At 34.0% G+C, this 14,961-nt stretch overlaps 1 protein-coding gene across 1 annotated transcript in view; it reads right to left on the reverse strand.

Annotated features, from left to right (window-relative positions):
- BRIP1 (BRCA1 interacting helicase 1) overlaps positions 1-14,961 on the reverse strand; it is a 207,437-nt gene that overhangs the window by 106,024 nt on the left and 86,452 nt on the right. Inside the window, 1 exon segment of the mRNA XM_019817574.3 lies at positions 13,674-13,835. Within this exon segment, the coding sequence (XP_019673133.3) occupies positions 13,674-13,835 (162 nt within the window).

The following is a 14,961-nucleotide window of genomic DNA, read 5'->3' on the forward strand; positions in this document are numbered from 1 at the left end:
TAAAGGTGAAGTAGAAGCTTGTAGGGAATGTGAACTATAAGACTGATTACCTAAAAACTCATGGAATGTCAACTTGTATAAACAACAACTCTAAACATTCATTTTAAAACTGAATTTGAACAATATTTGAACATATAAATTTTCACAGCAAAAGCTATTTTTTCAGTTATTTATATTGGCATACCAGATGACCTAATGAAAGGTAGAATGTATCTGCTTATGCACTTTTGTTAAAGGGCAAGTATCGGGGCAACTGGGTGGCTCAGTCAGTTAAGTGTCCAACTTCAGCTCAGGTCATGGTCTTGTGGTTTGTGAGTTTGAGCCCTGCATCAGGCTCTCTACTGACAGCTCAGAGCCTGGAGTTCCCTTTTTCTCTGTCCCTCCCCTGCTCACAATCTCTCTCTCAAAAATAATATAAACATTAAAAACATTTGGAAAAAAAAAGGGAAAGTATCAAGCACACTGTTTTATTGTTGGTTTAACCACCTAATTTTACTGAAGGATACAAAAATACTGCATAATATAGACACACATCATATCCTATGTGGGAAGATCTTATATTATACTTTCCAGATAAACATATTTGAATAACATTTTCATCAGATTTGCAATGAAAATTGTATTTTTTTGTTTTGCTTGGGCTGATGTTTTGCTGCTAAAAAAGCAATTTCATTGGTGTATAATTACTTATAACAAAATGCATTCATTTTAAGCGAGTAATTCAGTGAGTTTTAACAAATTCATGTACCCAAGAAACTCTTGCCATAATCAAAATATGAAACATACATTTTCCCAAAAAGTTCCTTTGTACCATTATGGACTGAGATTTTCTCACTCAAAATTTATATGCTGAAGTCCTAATCCCCAGTATCTCAAAATGTGTCTATATTTAAAGATTAGGTCTTTAAAGAAGTGATTTCAGTTTTTATGTTTTAGCTTTTTATGTTTAGGTATGTGATCAATTTTGAGTTAATTTTTTGGATAAGGTTATGAGGTGTCAGTGTTCACTTTATCCCATAAGGATGTACAAGAGTCCCATTTTCTGCAAAGACTTCCACTTATCTAATAAATTACCTTGGCATCTTGGGGTGCCTGGGTGGCTCAGATGGTTAAGCATCAGATTCTGACTCAGGTCATGATCTCATGGTTCCATGGGTTCAAGCCCCGCATAGGGATCTGTGCTGACAGCTCAAAGCCTGAGCCTGCTTCAAATTCTGTGTCTCCCTTTCTCTGTGCCCCTCCCCCACTCATATTCTGCGCATCTCTCAAAAATAAATAAACGTTAAAAAGAATTTTTTTAATTACTTGCATCTTTGTCAAAAGCCAGTTGACCATATATGTATATACATGTGAATCAACTTCTAGATTCTACTTTGTTCCACTGATACATATGTTGATCCCTATGCCCAGTATTTTTGTGGCTCTACAGGAAATCTTGAAATCAGTTATTTAAGACTTCCAACTTTGTTTTTACTTATTTTTCTAAATTTTTAAATAATCTAAGTTATTTGCACTTTTGTGTGAATTACAGAATCATGTCAATTTCTTTACAAAAAAAAAAAGGCCTATTGAGGGGCGCCTGGATGGCTCAGTTGGTTAAGTGTCTGACTCTTGATTTTGGCTCAAATCATGATCTCACAGTTTGTGAGATCAAATCCTGTGTCAGACTCTGCACTGACAGACTCCTCTCCGTCTCTCTCTGCCCCTCCCCTGCTCGTGCTCTGTCACTCTGTCTCTCAAAATAAACACTTTTTTAAAAAGGCCTATTGAAATTTTTACTAAGATTGGCTTGAATGTACAGATAAATTTCGGGATAATAGATACCTTAACAATACTAAGACAATACTAATACTAAGACTCATAAACATAGTATCTCTTTATATAGGTATTATATACAGTCTTTAATTTCTCTCAGCAATGTTTTGTACTTTTTAGTGTTCAGGTCATGCATATCATGCACATAATTTCATGCTTTTTAATGTTATTTGAACTGATGCTGATTTAAATTTTATTTTCCAATAGGCCATTACTATTATGGATAAACAATCTGTTTATGTATGCAGTTGATCCTTGAACAATGTGGGAATTAGGAACAACACCACCCCTGCCCAGTTAAAAAGCCATATATAACTTCTGACTCCCCCAAAACTTGACTACTAATAGCCTACTACTGTCCAAAAGACTTGCCAATAACATACCTGATTAATACATATTTTGTATATTAAATGTATGATAGTGTTCTTATAATAAAGCAAGCTAGAGAAAAGAAAAATATTATTAAGAAAACTATAAGGAAAAGAAAACACATTTATAATATTACACCATATTTATAAAAAAACATTGACATATAAGTGGGCTTGTGCAGTTCAAACCCATGATAAGGGGTGCCTATATTGACTTTCTCTAGACTGAGAACTTGCTATATTCAGTTATTAATTTTAATAGCTTTTTTTTATTGATTCCTTAGTATTTTATAAATACACAATCACGATGTCTGAGCAAAACCATTTTCTTTTTCTTTTGAAATCTAACTTTTATTTCCTTTTTTTGTCTTACTATTATAGATACAGTACAATGTTGAACAAAGTAAGAAACAGACATCTGGGGGTATCTGGGTGGCTCAGTCAGTTAAAAGCCTGACTCTTGATTTTAGCTCAGGTCATAATCTTGAGGTTCATGGGATGGAGGTCCATGTTAGGCTCTATGCTCGGTGTGGAGACTGCTTGGGATTCTGTCTCTCTTTCTCTCTCTCTCTGCCCCTTCCCCACTTGCGTGTACTCTCTCACTCTCAAAATAAATAAATAAACGATAAAAAAAAAAAAAAAAAGACATCTGAGCCTTATTCCTGAAAGTGGACAAAAAACATTCAGTCTTAGAACATTAAGCAGGATGTTAGCTGTAAGTTTTTCAGATTCCCCTTTATCAGATTGTTCTTTATTTACTAGAAGTTTATATTATGAACTGGCAGTAAATTTTGTAAAATGCTATATCTGTGAATTTTTAGAGGAACATGTGTTTTTTCTAATTTTTCTAACTTATTCCACTGATGAACTGAATTATACAGGTGGATTTTTGAAGACTGAATTATTATTAGCTTCTTAGGATAAATCTCACTTGGTCATGATATATGATCCTCTTTATACTAAGGGATTATATTTACCAATTTTTTGTTAATGATTTTTAGGACCATGTTGGTCCATAGTTTTAATTTCTTATAATGTCCTATTTGGCTTTAGTATCAGGGATAGTTTGCCTGATGACATGGGAAGTACTCCCTCTTCCTCTATTTTCTGAGTTTGAGTAGTAATGGTACTTTTTCTTTATAGAATTAACCAATAAAGACATCTGAGCCTACAATTTTCTTTGTGGAAAGGTTTTATTTCAATTTGTTCAACAGATATGTTATTTGAATTATCTGATTCTTATTGAGTCAATTTTGGTAATCTGTGTCTTTCAAGGAATCTATCCATTTCATAGAAGCTGTGTATCTGCTTGGCATAAAGTTGTTAAAAATATCCCTTTATTACCTATTTAATTCAACAAAATCTGTAATGATATTCCCACTTAATTCTTAGCATTGGTAATTTTCCTTCCCTTTTTATGTTGTGTGGTCTTGTTAGATTTTATTAGCTTTATTAATACATTTTAATAATGAGTATAGCTCTTGGTTTCATGGATTTCTTTATATTATTTATTGGTTTTCTATTTTATTATTTCCTTTCCTCTGTTTTGTTTATTTTTGTTTATTTTCCTCAGAAATTCAGATTATAAGATCTTTCTCTTTTTTTCTAATAAGGATTAAAAGCTATAAATTTCCCTCTAAGTATAACTTCAGCTACACTACATAAATTGTGACATTTTGTATTTCCCTTATCTCTTAATTCAAATATTTCAAGAAATAATGGCTAAAATTGCCCCAAATGTGATGAAAGAAGTGAGTCTACAAATCCAGAAGGAGTTCAATCAGTTCTAAGGAGTTCAATTAGAATAAATCCAAAGCAACACACACAAAGACACTTTGTAATTCAACTGTCAAAAGATGAAGAGCAAAATAAATACATAAACAAACAAATGAATAAACAGATGCAAAAGCAAAGCAACTCATCTCATACAAAGGATTCTCAATAAGACCATAAGCTTATCTCTCATCAGAAACCTTAGAGGCCAGAAAGCAATGGGATATATTTAAAGTGCTAAAGAAAAAACTATCAACCAAGAATTCTATTATCTGGAGAAACTCTCCTTCAAAAATGATGGAGAAAAGTGAAACCAATACTATACTATATGTTAACTTGAATTTAATTTTTAAAAAATGAGAAATTATGACATATCCAGATAAACAAAAGGTGAGAGTTTATTACACTAGACCTTACTCCAAGAACTGCTAAAGGGAGTCCTTATTTTGAAATAAAAGAACACAAAACAGTAACTTACAGTGGTATAACAATATAAAGATCTTCAGGAAAGATAAAAACATGAAAAAATATAAAGCCACAATTACTGTAATTTTGGTTTGTAACCTTATTTTTATTTTTATTTTTTTAATTTTTTTTAATGTTTATTTATTTTTGAGACAGAGGGAGACAGAACATGAGTTGGGGAGGGGCATAGAGAGAGGGAGACACAGAATCTGAAACAGGCTCCGGGCTCTGAGCTGTCAGCACAGAGCCCGATGCGGGGCTCGAACCCATGAACCGTGAGATCATGACCTGAGCCGAAGTCAGATGCTTAACCGACTGAGCCACCCAGGCACCCCTGTAACCCTATTTTTAATTTTCTACAGGATTTAAAAGGCAAATGCATGAAAATTATTATAAATCTTTGTTATTTGGCATACATGTAAAAAGAAGTAACTTGTGACATCAGTAACACAAAGGAGAGATGGAGCTATTTACATGGAAGTTTCTGTACATAAATGAAGTTGGTATCAATTCAAATCTGATTGCTACAATAGGATGCTAAATAGGTAATCCCCACTCTAAGCTCAAAGAAAGTATCTATAAGATATACACAAAGCAAAACGAGAAAGCAAAATGTGTAACTATAAAAAATCAAGTAAATAAAAAAGAGGGTGGTGATGGAGGATATAAAGAACATAAAAGTTGTAAGACACACAGAAAGCAAATAACAAATGGCAGAATGGATTTAAAAAGATGGCTCAACTATACACTAACTATAGGAGATTCACTTTAGATCTAAAGACATGAAGGCTGAAAGTAAAAGGATGGAAAAGCTATTCCAAACAAATAGTAACCAAAAGAAGAGTAGGGTGGCATTACTAATATCAGACAAAATAAACTTGAAGTCAAAAACTGCTACAAAGGATACTATACATTGATGATAAAAAGGTCGATTATGAAAAACATATAACAACTGTAAATATAATGCACCAAAATTGAAGACCCAACATATATAAAGCAAACAATGGCAGAAAGGGAGAAACTGACAACTATACAAGAGTTGGAGACATCAATAACCCACTTACACTAATGGATAGAAACTGCATAGAGATGAGAAAGGAAAAAGAGAACTAGAACAACACTGTAAATTAGTTGGACCTCATAGACATGTATAGAACTTCAATCACAACAGAGAATACACATTTCTCCAAAAGGGACAGGGAACATTCTCCTGAAAAGACCACATGAGTCCATAACACAAGTCTTAATAAATTTATAATCACTGTAGAAGAAATGGACAAGAGACATGAATAGACACTTTCCCAAAGAAGATATCCAGATGGCTAACAGACACATGAAAAAATGTTCAACATCACTCATCATCAGGGAAATACAAATCAAAATCACAATGAGATACCATCTCACACCACTCAGAATGGCTAAAATTAATAGCTCAGGCAACAACAGATGTTGGCAAGGATGTGGAGAAAGGGGATCTCTTTTACACTGCTGATGGGAATGCAAAGTGATGCAGCCACTCTGGAAAACAGTATTGAGGATCCTTAAAAAGTTAAAAATAGAACTACCCTACAACTGAGCAATTGCACTACTAGGTATATATCCAAGGGCTATAGGTGTGCTGTTTCGAAGAGGCACATGCACCCCAATGTTTACAGCAGTGCTATCGACAGTAGCCAAAGTATGGAAAGAGCCCAAATGTCCACTGACAGATGAATGGATAAAGAAGATGTGGTACACACACACACACACACACACACACACACACATACACACAGTGGAGTATTACTTGACAATCAAAAAGAATGAAATCTTGCCCTTTGCAACAATGTGGATGGAACTAGAGGGTATTATGCTAAGCGAAATAAGTCAGTCAGAGAGGGACAAATATATGACTTCACTCATGTGGAATTTAAGATACAAAATTAGTGAACCTAAGGTAAGGGAAGCAAAAATAATATAAAAACAGGGAGGGGAACAAAACATAAGAGACTCTTTTTTTTTTTTAATTTTTTTTTTAACGTTTATTTATTTTTGAGACAGAGAGAGACAGAGCATGAACAGGGGAGGGGCAGAGACAGAGGGAGACACAGAATCCCAAACAGGCTCCAGGCTCTGAGTGGTCAGCACAGAGCCCGACGCGGGGCTCGAACTCACGGACCGCGAGATCGTGACCTGAGCTGAAGTCGGACGCTGAACCGACCGAGCCACCCAGGCGCCCCCATAAGAGACTCTTAAATACAGAGAACTGAGGGTTGCTGGAGGGGTTGTGGGTGGGGGGGGCTGGGCTAAATGGGTAAGGGGCATTAAGGAAGACACTTGTTGAGATGAGCACTGGGTACTATACATAGGGGATGAATCACTGGAATCGACTCCTGAAATCATTATTGCACTATATGGTAACTAACTTGGATGTAAATTAGAAAGAAAGGAGGAAAGAAAAAAAAGAAAGGAAGGAAGGAAGGAAGGAAGGAAGGAAGGAAGGCAGGCAGACCACTGTAATCATACAAAAGATCTTTTCTGGTCACAATAGAATAAAACTAGAAATCAATAAAAGAAGGAAAACTAGAAAACTCACAAATATAAGGAAATTAAATAACACATATTAAAAAATTTTTTTAAGTTTATTTTTCCATTTTGAGAGACAGCAAGCAGGAGAGGGGCAGAAAGAGGGAGAGAATCCCAAGCAGGCTCTGCATTGCCAGCACAGAGCCTGATGCGGGGCTCAAACTCACAAACTGTGAGATCATGATCTGAGCTGAAACCAAGAGTTGGATGCTTAACCGACTGAGCTACCCATGTGCCCCTAAACAACACATATTTTAAACAACCAACAAGTCAAAAAAGAAATTACAAGAGAAATTAGAAAATATCTTGAGAAATATGAAAATGAGAACACAATATACCAAAACTTAAAGGATGCAAACAAAGCAGTGCTAAGAGAGATATTTATAGCTATAATGATATGCTTTAAAAAAAAGAAAGGGGCACCTGGGTGGCTCAGTCAGTTAAGCATCCAACTTTGGCTCAGGTCATGATCTCATGGTTTGTGAGTTCAAGCCCCCTGTCAGGCTCTGTGCTGACAGCTCAGAACCTGGAGCCTGCTTTGGATTCTGTGTCTCCCTCTCTCTGTCCCTCCCCCCACTCATGCTCTGTCTGTCTCTCTTTCTCTCTCACATACATAAACATTAAAAAAAATTTTTTTAAATAAATTTAAAAAAGGAAGATCTCAGGGCGCCTGGGTGGTTCAGTCGGTTAAGCATCTGACTTTGGGCTCAGGTCATGATCTCATGGTTCATGAGTTCGAGCCCCACATCGGGCTCTGCACTGATAGCATGGAGCCTGCTTGGATCCTGTCACCCCCCTCTGACTACCCCTTCCCTGCTCTCTCTCTCAAAAATAAACATTTAAAAATAAATAAATAAAAATGAAAAAGGAAGATCTCAAATTAATAAACTAATTTTGTGCTTTCAGGAAGTAGAAAAAGAAGAGCATGCTAAATCGAAAACTAGCAGAAGGAAGGAAATAATAAAGATCACAGAAGAGATAAATGGAAAAAAAAAGAATAGGAAACAGCAGAGAAAATCAATAAAGCCAAAAGTTGGTTCTTTGAAAGGGTAAAAAAGAAAAATTGACAAACCTTTAGCTAGAATGACTGTGGGGGGGGGGGGGGAGGGTAAGACTCAAATTACTAAAACCGCAAAAGAAAGAAGCGACCTCACTACCAATTTTACAGAAATAAAGATTATAAAAAAACATCATAAACAACTGTATCTCAACTTGGATAGCCAACATAAAATGGACAAATTTGAAGAAATACACAATCTACAAAAACTGAATCATGAATAAATAGAAAATCTGAATAGACTTATAACTAGTAGAGAGATTGAAACAGCAATCAAAAATCTTCCAACAAAGAAAATCCCTGAACCCAGTGGATTCATTGGTGAATTTTACAAATCCTTTAAAGAATTAACACCAATCCTACTCAAACTCTACCAAAAAACTGAGGAGTAGGGAATATTTACTAACTTATTCTATGAGGCTAATACTACCCTAAGAGCAAAGGCAGACAAAGATATTAGAAGCAAAAGAAACTGGGGCGCCTGTGTGGCTCAGTCAGTTGAGCATCTGATTTTGGCTCAGGTCATGATCTCATGGTTCATGAGTTCAAGCCCCATATCAGGCTCTCTGTTGTCAGCGCAGAGCCCACTTTGGATCCTGTATCTCCCTCTCTTTCTCTCCTTCCCTCACTTGCGCTCTCTGCCCCTCCCCCACTTGAGATTTCTCTCTTTCCTCTCTCTCTCTCTCTCTCTCTCTCTCTCTCTCTCAAAAAGCAAAAGAAACTATAGACAAATATCTCTTATGAATACTGATGCGAGAATCCTCAACAAATTCAGCAACCAAATTTAGCAACATACTAAAAGGATTATAACCAAGACCAAATGGGATTTATTCCCAAAATTAAAGAGTAGTTCAACATATGAAAATCAGTTAATGTAACATATAGAATTAATAGAATGAAGAACCCCCCCCAAAAAAGCCACATAATTATTCTCAATTGATACAGAAAAAGCATCAATGACAAAAAAAAAAAAAGTCAATAAACTAGGAATAGAAGGAAACTTCCTCAACATTATAAAGCAATATATGAAAAACCCACAGCTAACATCACACTCAATGAAACAACCCACAATGCCAGTCTGCACCATTTCTATTCAATATAGTAGTTTAAGTTCTAGCCAGAATAATCAGGCAAGAAAAAGACATCCAAATTGGAAAGGAAAAAGTAAAATGATCTCTGTTTGCCAATGATATGATCTTATAATTAGAATACTAAAGATCCCTCCCCAAATATAAAGCCAATAAATTTAGTAAAATTGCAGGATACAAAATCAAGACACAAAAATCAGTCCCCTTTCCAAACAACAGCAATGAACAACTGGAAAAGGAAGTTAAGACAACAACCCATTTACTACAGCATAAGAAATACTCAGAAATAAATTTAACCAACAAGGTTAAAGAGTTGTACTCTAAAACTACTAAATACTGCTGAGAACAATTTAAAAAAAACATAAATAAAAGGAAAGACATCCCATGTTTATGGATTGGAAAAATTAACATTATTAATAATACTACCAAAGCCAGATACAGAGTCTTTGGAATCCCTATCAAAATCTCAACAGCATTCTTTGGCAGAAAAAGAAAAAATCCATTCTAAAATGAATAAGGAGGGGTGCCTAGGTGGCTAGTTGGTTGAGCGTCAGATTCTCAATTTCAGCTCAAGTCATGATTGAGTTCGAACCCTGTGTCAGGGCTGTACTGACAGCACAGAGCCTGCTTTGGATTCTCTTTCTCCTCACTCTGCCCTTCCCCTGCTCGTGTGTGCTCATGCTCTCTTTCTCTCTCTCAAAATAAATAAATAAACTTAAAAAAAATGCATAAGGAATCCTGAGGAGCTCCAAATAACCAAAACAATCTTGAAAAAGAACAAAATTAGAGGATCCACACTTCCTGATTTTAAAACTTACTTTAAAGTTAAAGTAATTGAAACACTAATGGCATAAGGATAGACTTACAGACCAAGGACACAGAATAGGAAGTCTACACATAAGTCCTTGCATATGTGGTCAATGGATTTTCAATAAGGGTACCAAGACCGTTCAATGGAGAAACGGGAAACTTTTCAACAAATGATGCTAGGAAAAGTGGGTATCCACATGCAAAAAAAATGAAGTGGACCCATACTTTACACCATACATAAAGTTATCTCAAAATGGCTAAAATATCTAAATTTAATACCTAAACTATTAAGTCCTTAGAGAAAACATAGGGGGAAATCTTCATGACACTGGATTTAGCAATAATTTCTTGGTTATGACACCAAAACACATATAACAAAAGAAAACAATAGATAATTGAACTTGATCAAAATTTCACAATTTATAATTTTTGTGTACCCAAGAATGCTATCAACAGAGTGAAAGACAACTCCTAAAATGGGAGATGATATTTATAAAGCATGTATCTGGTAAGGGATTAATATATAAAATATAAAAAGAACTACAGCTCAACAATAACAACAAAACCTTATTCGAACATGAGGAAAGGACTTGAATTAAACATTTCTCCAAAGAAGATACACAAATGGATAATAAGCACAAAAAACATCACTAGTCATTAGGGAGATACAAACCAAAAACACAAGGAGATGCCACTTCATATCCATTAGGATGGCTATTATCCAAAAAATAGTAAATAACAAATGTTGGCAAGAATGTGAAGAAATGGAAATCTTTATGAAATGCTGCTTTCTGAATCTAAAATTATACAGTTGCTGTGGTACACAGCATGATGGCTCCTCAAAAAGTTATACAGATTTACCATACGATATAGCAATACCATTTCTAGCTATATATGCCAAAGACTGGAAGCAAGGGCTCAAACAGGTAACTGTATACCAATGTTCATAGCAGCATTATTCATAATACTCAAAAGGTAGACCCAACCTAAGTGATCACAGAAGAATGGATAAACAAAATGTGGTACATACACAAAATGGAGTATTATTCAGGCATAAAAGTGAAATTTTAATACATGCTACAACATGCATGAACCTTGAAAACAAAAATTATATTAAGAGAAATAGGCCAGATACAAAAGGACAAATATTGTATGATTCCATTTATACCTAGAATAGACAAATTCTTACAAACAGAAAGAATAGAGGGACTGTGGGTAGAGGATCTGGAGAGCTACTATTTCATAGCTACAGAATTCCTGTTTGGGAAGATGAAAAAGTTGTAGAAATAGACAGTGTTTATGGCTGAATAAATTACAAATATATTTAATGGCAGTAAATCGTACACCTAAAACGGTTAAAATGATAAATTTATGTTATGCATATTTCACAATTTAAAAAAAAGGAATAACAATAAATATCAGAGGAACAGATCAAAGATTTGAGAAGTCTCTGAGGTATAGAACTGAAAAGTGAGAAGTAAGCCAGAGGACTATTGGTTTTCATTATAATCATTTTATATTATTTGTGTATAAGAATTAATTTGATAGCAAATTTATTTTTTAAAGCTTAAAAAAAGGAATTATAATAATGAATTCAACAAATGAAAAACTGGGGAAATGTTGATATGTACTATAGGGAATTAATACCCATGTGATCTATTAAGTCCATAAAAATTAATAAAAAAGATACAGTATAAACAGACAATAAATTAAAATAAATAAGCAAACCCCCCAGAACTATCAATCCACTATTAATAAAAACAATTAACTAAGACAGAAATAAAATGTTTGAAAGCTTATTTGATTATCTTCTCATTCTTTTTAGTTGAAAAAGTAGAAACAGAAAATTTTATAATCCATTCATTATGCCAATTTATAAATCTGCTAAAAAAGTATATTTAAATGTTACAGTCTCTATAGTCACCCAATAATCAATCATCAATTTCAGTAACTGTAAAATTAATACTGTGCTATATCTATTCCAAAAATTAAATTTAGGAGGTAATATTCCGTTTATATTTAGAGTAGTTACTTTTCTTCTACCAAGTAATGTATTTCACCTCAATATATTAATAATTAGGATGTATTTTCAAACTGCTGAACCCAGCTAACAAAAACTACATCATTTGAGAACACTGCTACAAGATGATATGGCGTACTGTTCAACAGTCTGTTTTCTTTCTCACTGTAACTTTTCCAATGACAATTGTATTATTGTCAATTTAAATACCTTTATATTAGATTTGGTTTTCCTCCATATATACACTAAAAAACCCAAGAAACAAAAAACAAAACCCCAAAAAAACCATACCAAACTGCTTACTAGCATATAAACAATCATTCTTACCATGTCTTTGAAGCCTAGTAGAATATGAAATTATTTATTCAACTGGGCATTTCATGGCTTTTGTGATCATGATTGGGAAATATAAAAAGGTATTTATTAATGTATTGAGATTTTACTTTTCTTTAGCTCCAAGCTTAATTATTAGTTTTCTTTAACACAGCTGTTTGGTGTAAATGTTCACACTTTGGGATAAATATTGCTTTCTTTTAAGAATTTTTTAAATGTTTATGTCCATTTTTTTTCTGGATATTCTTGTAAAAAAAAAAAAAACAACTATCTGATTAAATTTCTTCTGAAAGCAATTCTTTCAATTTATCTACAGGAAGACTAATTTACTGTATCGGGCTAAAAAAGTATGTGTCTTGGTCCCATTTGGGCTGCTATAACAGAATACCTCAATAGCTTTTAAACATAAGAAATGTATCACTTACACTTCTGGAAGCTGGAAAGTCCAAGATCAAGGCACCAGCATGGTCACATTTAGTGATGTCCCTCTTTCTGGTTCATAGCTGCATCTTTTCTGTATGTCTCACATGGTAGAAGGGGCAAGGTTTCTCTCAGTGTCTCTTTTATTAGACACTAATCCTGTTCATAAGAATTCTAACCTCGGGACTTAAGCACCTCCCAAAGGCCCCACTCATAATGTCACCATCTTTAGGGGTTAGGATTTCAACATATGAAACTTTGGGAGGACACATTCAGGTAAAGCAGTATGTACATAAATGGAAAAACAGTAGCAGAGTCAAAAGTATTTCAGTATTGCCATTCAAATATATTATTTATTTATGCTACTATCCTTACATATACAACTTCCAATGAGAAAATAAAAGGAAATACCACTTTTCTACACTGGAATTTAGCTTGGATTTTGATAAAGTATGATTTTACTCTCAGAAATTATATGTAGTTTTAATAATTTAAATATTAGGACTAAAATACACTATGTAACTCAATTTTACACAGTATTATTAAAAACCAGAGTGACTTTAAAAACAAAAATGTCTAGCCTCACCAAGTACATGAAGTAAAAAGATGGGCAACAAAGAAAGTCTGATTTTAGATTCAGATTAATGAAACATTCAAAAGTATAATTTGTGAAAGTGAAAATGAATATACTTTTTCCCGTCTACTATGAAAAAAATCAAGCTGCCCCTAAAAATAAAAATAATGTCCACATCATAAACAGTCCTCATATAACAAACACTGCTTGAAGACTTTTAGTGTTTTAGAGTTTCAAGTAAAACAGTGAATGGACTATCTCAATCAATAAATAAGTAAAATATATGATACTTAGAAAATTATAATTCCTGTTGCTTCCTGGAAACTTACCATGGTAATCCCATGTGATTTTTTAAAGGCAAGAGAAACAATAAATATTCCCTTACCTTGTAAGATGGCAAGAAACACAAAATTCCTTGGCTCACAGTCTGACACACAGATAACACAAGTGCGCCCACTTCATCCTGAAACTCGAAAGTTTCTGTGTGCTGGAAGGTAGCACAGAGATTCCGACCCTTGGGACCTGACCCAATGGTGCCAACCCAAACCTAGAATATAAATATGTATTAGAGTCATGCCTGAACCAGGCAGGCAAATTAGCATTTAGTTGGGAGCCTTAATTACGTATATTACGTGTAGTCAAAAGATCAAGAAACAAGTTTAGAGAAACTTTATTTTTAAATTGTTGGTGTTTCTCTATTTTCATTAATTAATTATATATAAATCTATATTATAAAAGTTTTACTTTAAGCGCATCACTGACCACTCAGGATACAAGAAAAAATTACTTTTCTATTTCCTAAACAGTTTTGTAAAACTAAACATGCAACAAAATTTTGTTGGATAATGTAAACAAATGAAATGAGTAAATCAGAAATGATTCCAGACTATTAGATGAAGGCTTGTATGATCTGCTATAGGTAAGTCTTTAAGACTTGACTATGGTAAGAGTTATGAATATACTCAACAAATTTACAAATTCACTGAGGCTCAAAGATCTGTAGTCCTAAAAAATCAGACCCACCAAATTTTAGTTATTTGCAATTCATTTATATTCATACAGATCTAGTATTAGTGTGATTTGACTAAGAGAAACCAAAAACTTTACTGGTAATCTACAGACAATATAAAACACTTCAGATTGTTGAAACTAATAGCCCTATATTTTCAAATAATGTATGAGACTGAGGTACATTTTACAAGATGACATCTAATGGACACCAGTTTAACCAACTTTTAACTAAATGATTAACTAGTAATAAGATAAACTGATATTAAGTGTTTCCTGACATGATGCAATGGGAAGTAACAATATCACCTATATAGTATTGTTACCAAACTGTTTAACCTGAATCTTATCAACAGGAAACAATCGGATAAAATCCAGATTATAAGACATTCCTCAAGATAACTGCTAACTTGAATTCTATAAAAATGTCATGAAAGACAAAAAAAATAAAAGGCAAAACAACAGTTTTAAAGACTAAAGAGATATGAAAGTCAAATGCAATACATAATACTTGATTGGATCCTGGGTCAAGAATAAACAAAATAGGGACACCTGGATGATGGTCAGATTTCAGGTCAGGCCATGATCTCTACGTTCGTGAGTTCCAGTCCCACATCAGGCTTGCTGCTGTCAGCGCAGAGCCTGGTTTGGATCCTGACCCCTTC

Source organism: Felis catus, chromosome E1, assembly GCF_018350175.1.
Source record: "Felis catus isolate Fca126 chromosome E1, F.catus_Fca126_mat1.0, whole genome shotgun sequence".
In the NCBI taxonomy this organism is placed as follows: Eukaryota; Metazoa; Chordata; class Mammalia; order Carnivora; family Felidae; genus Felis; species Felis catus.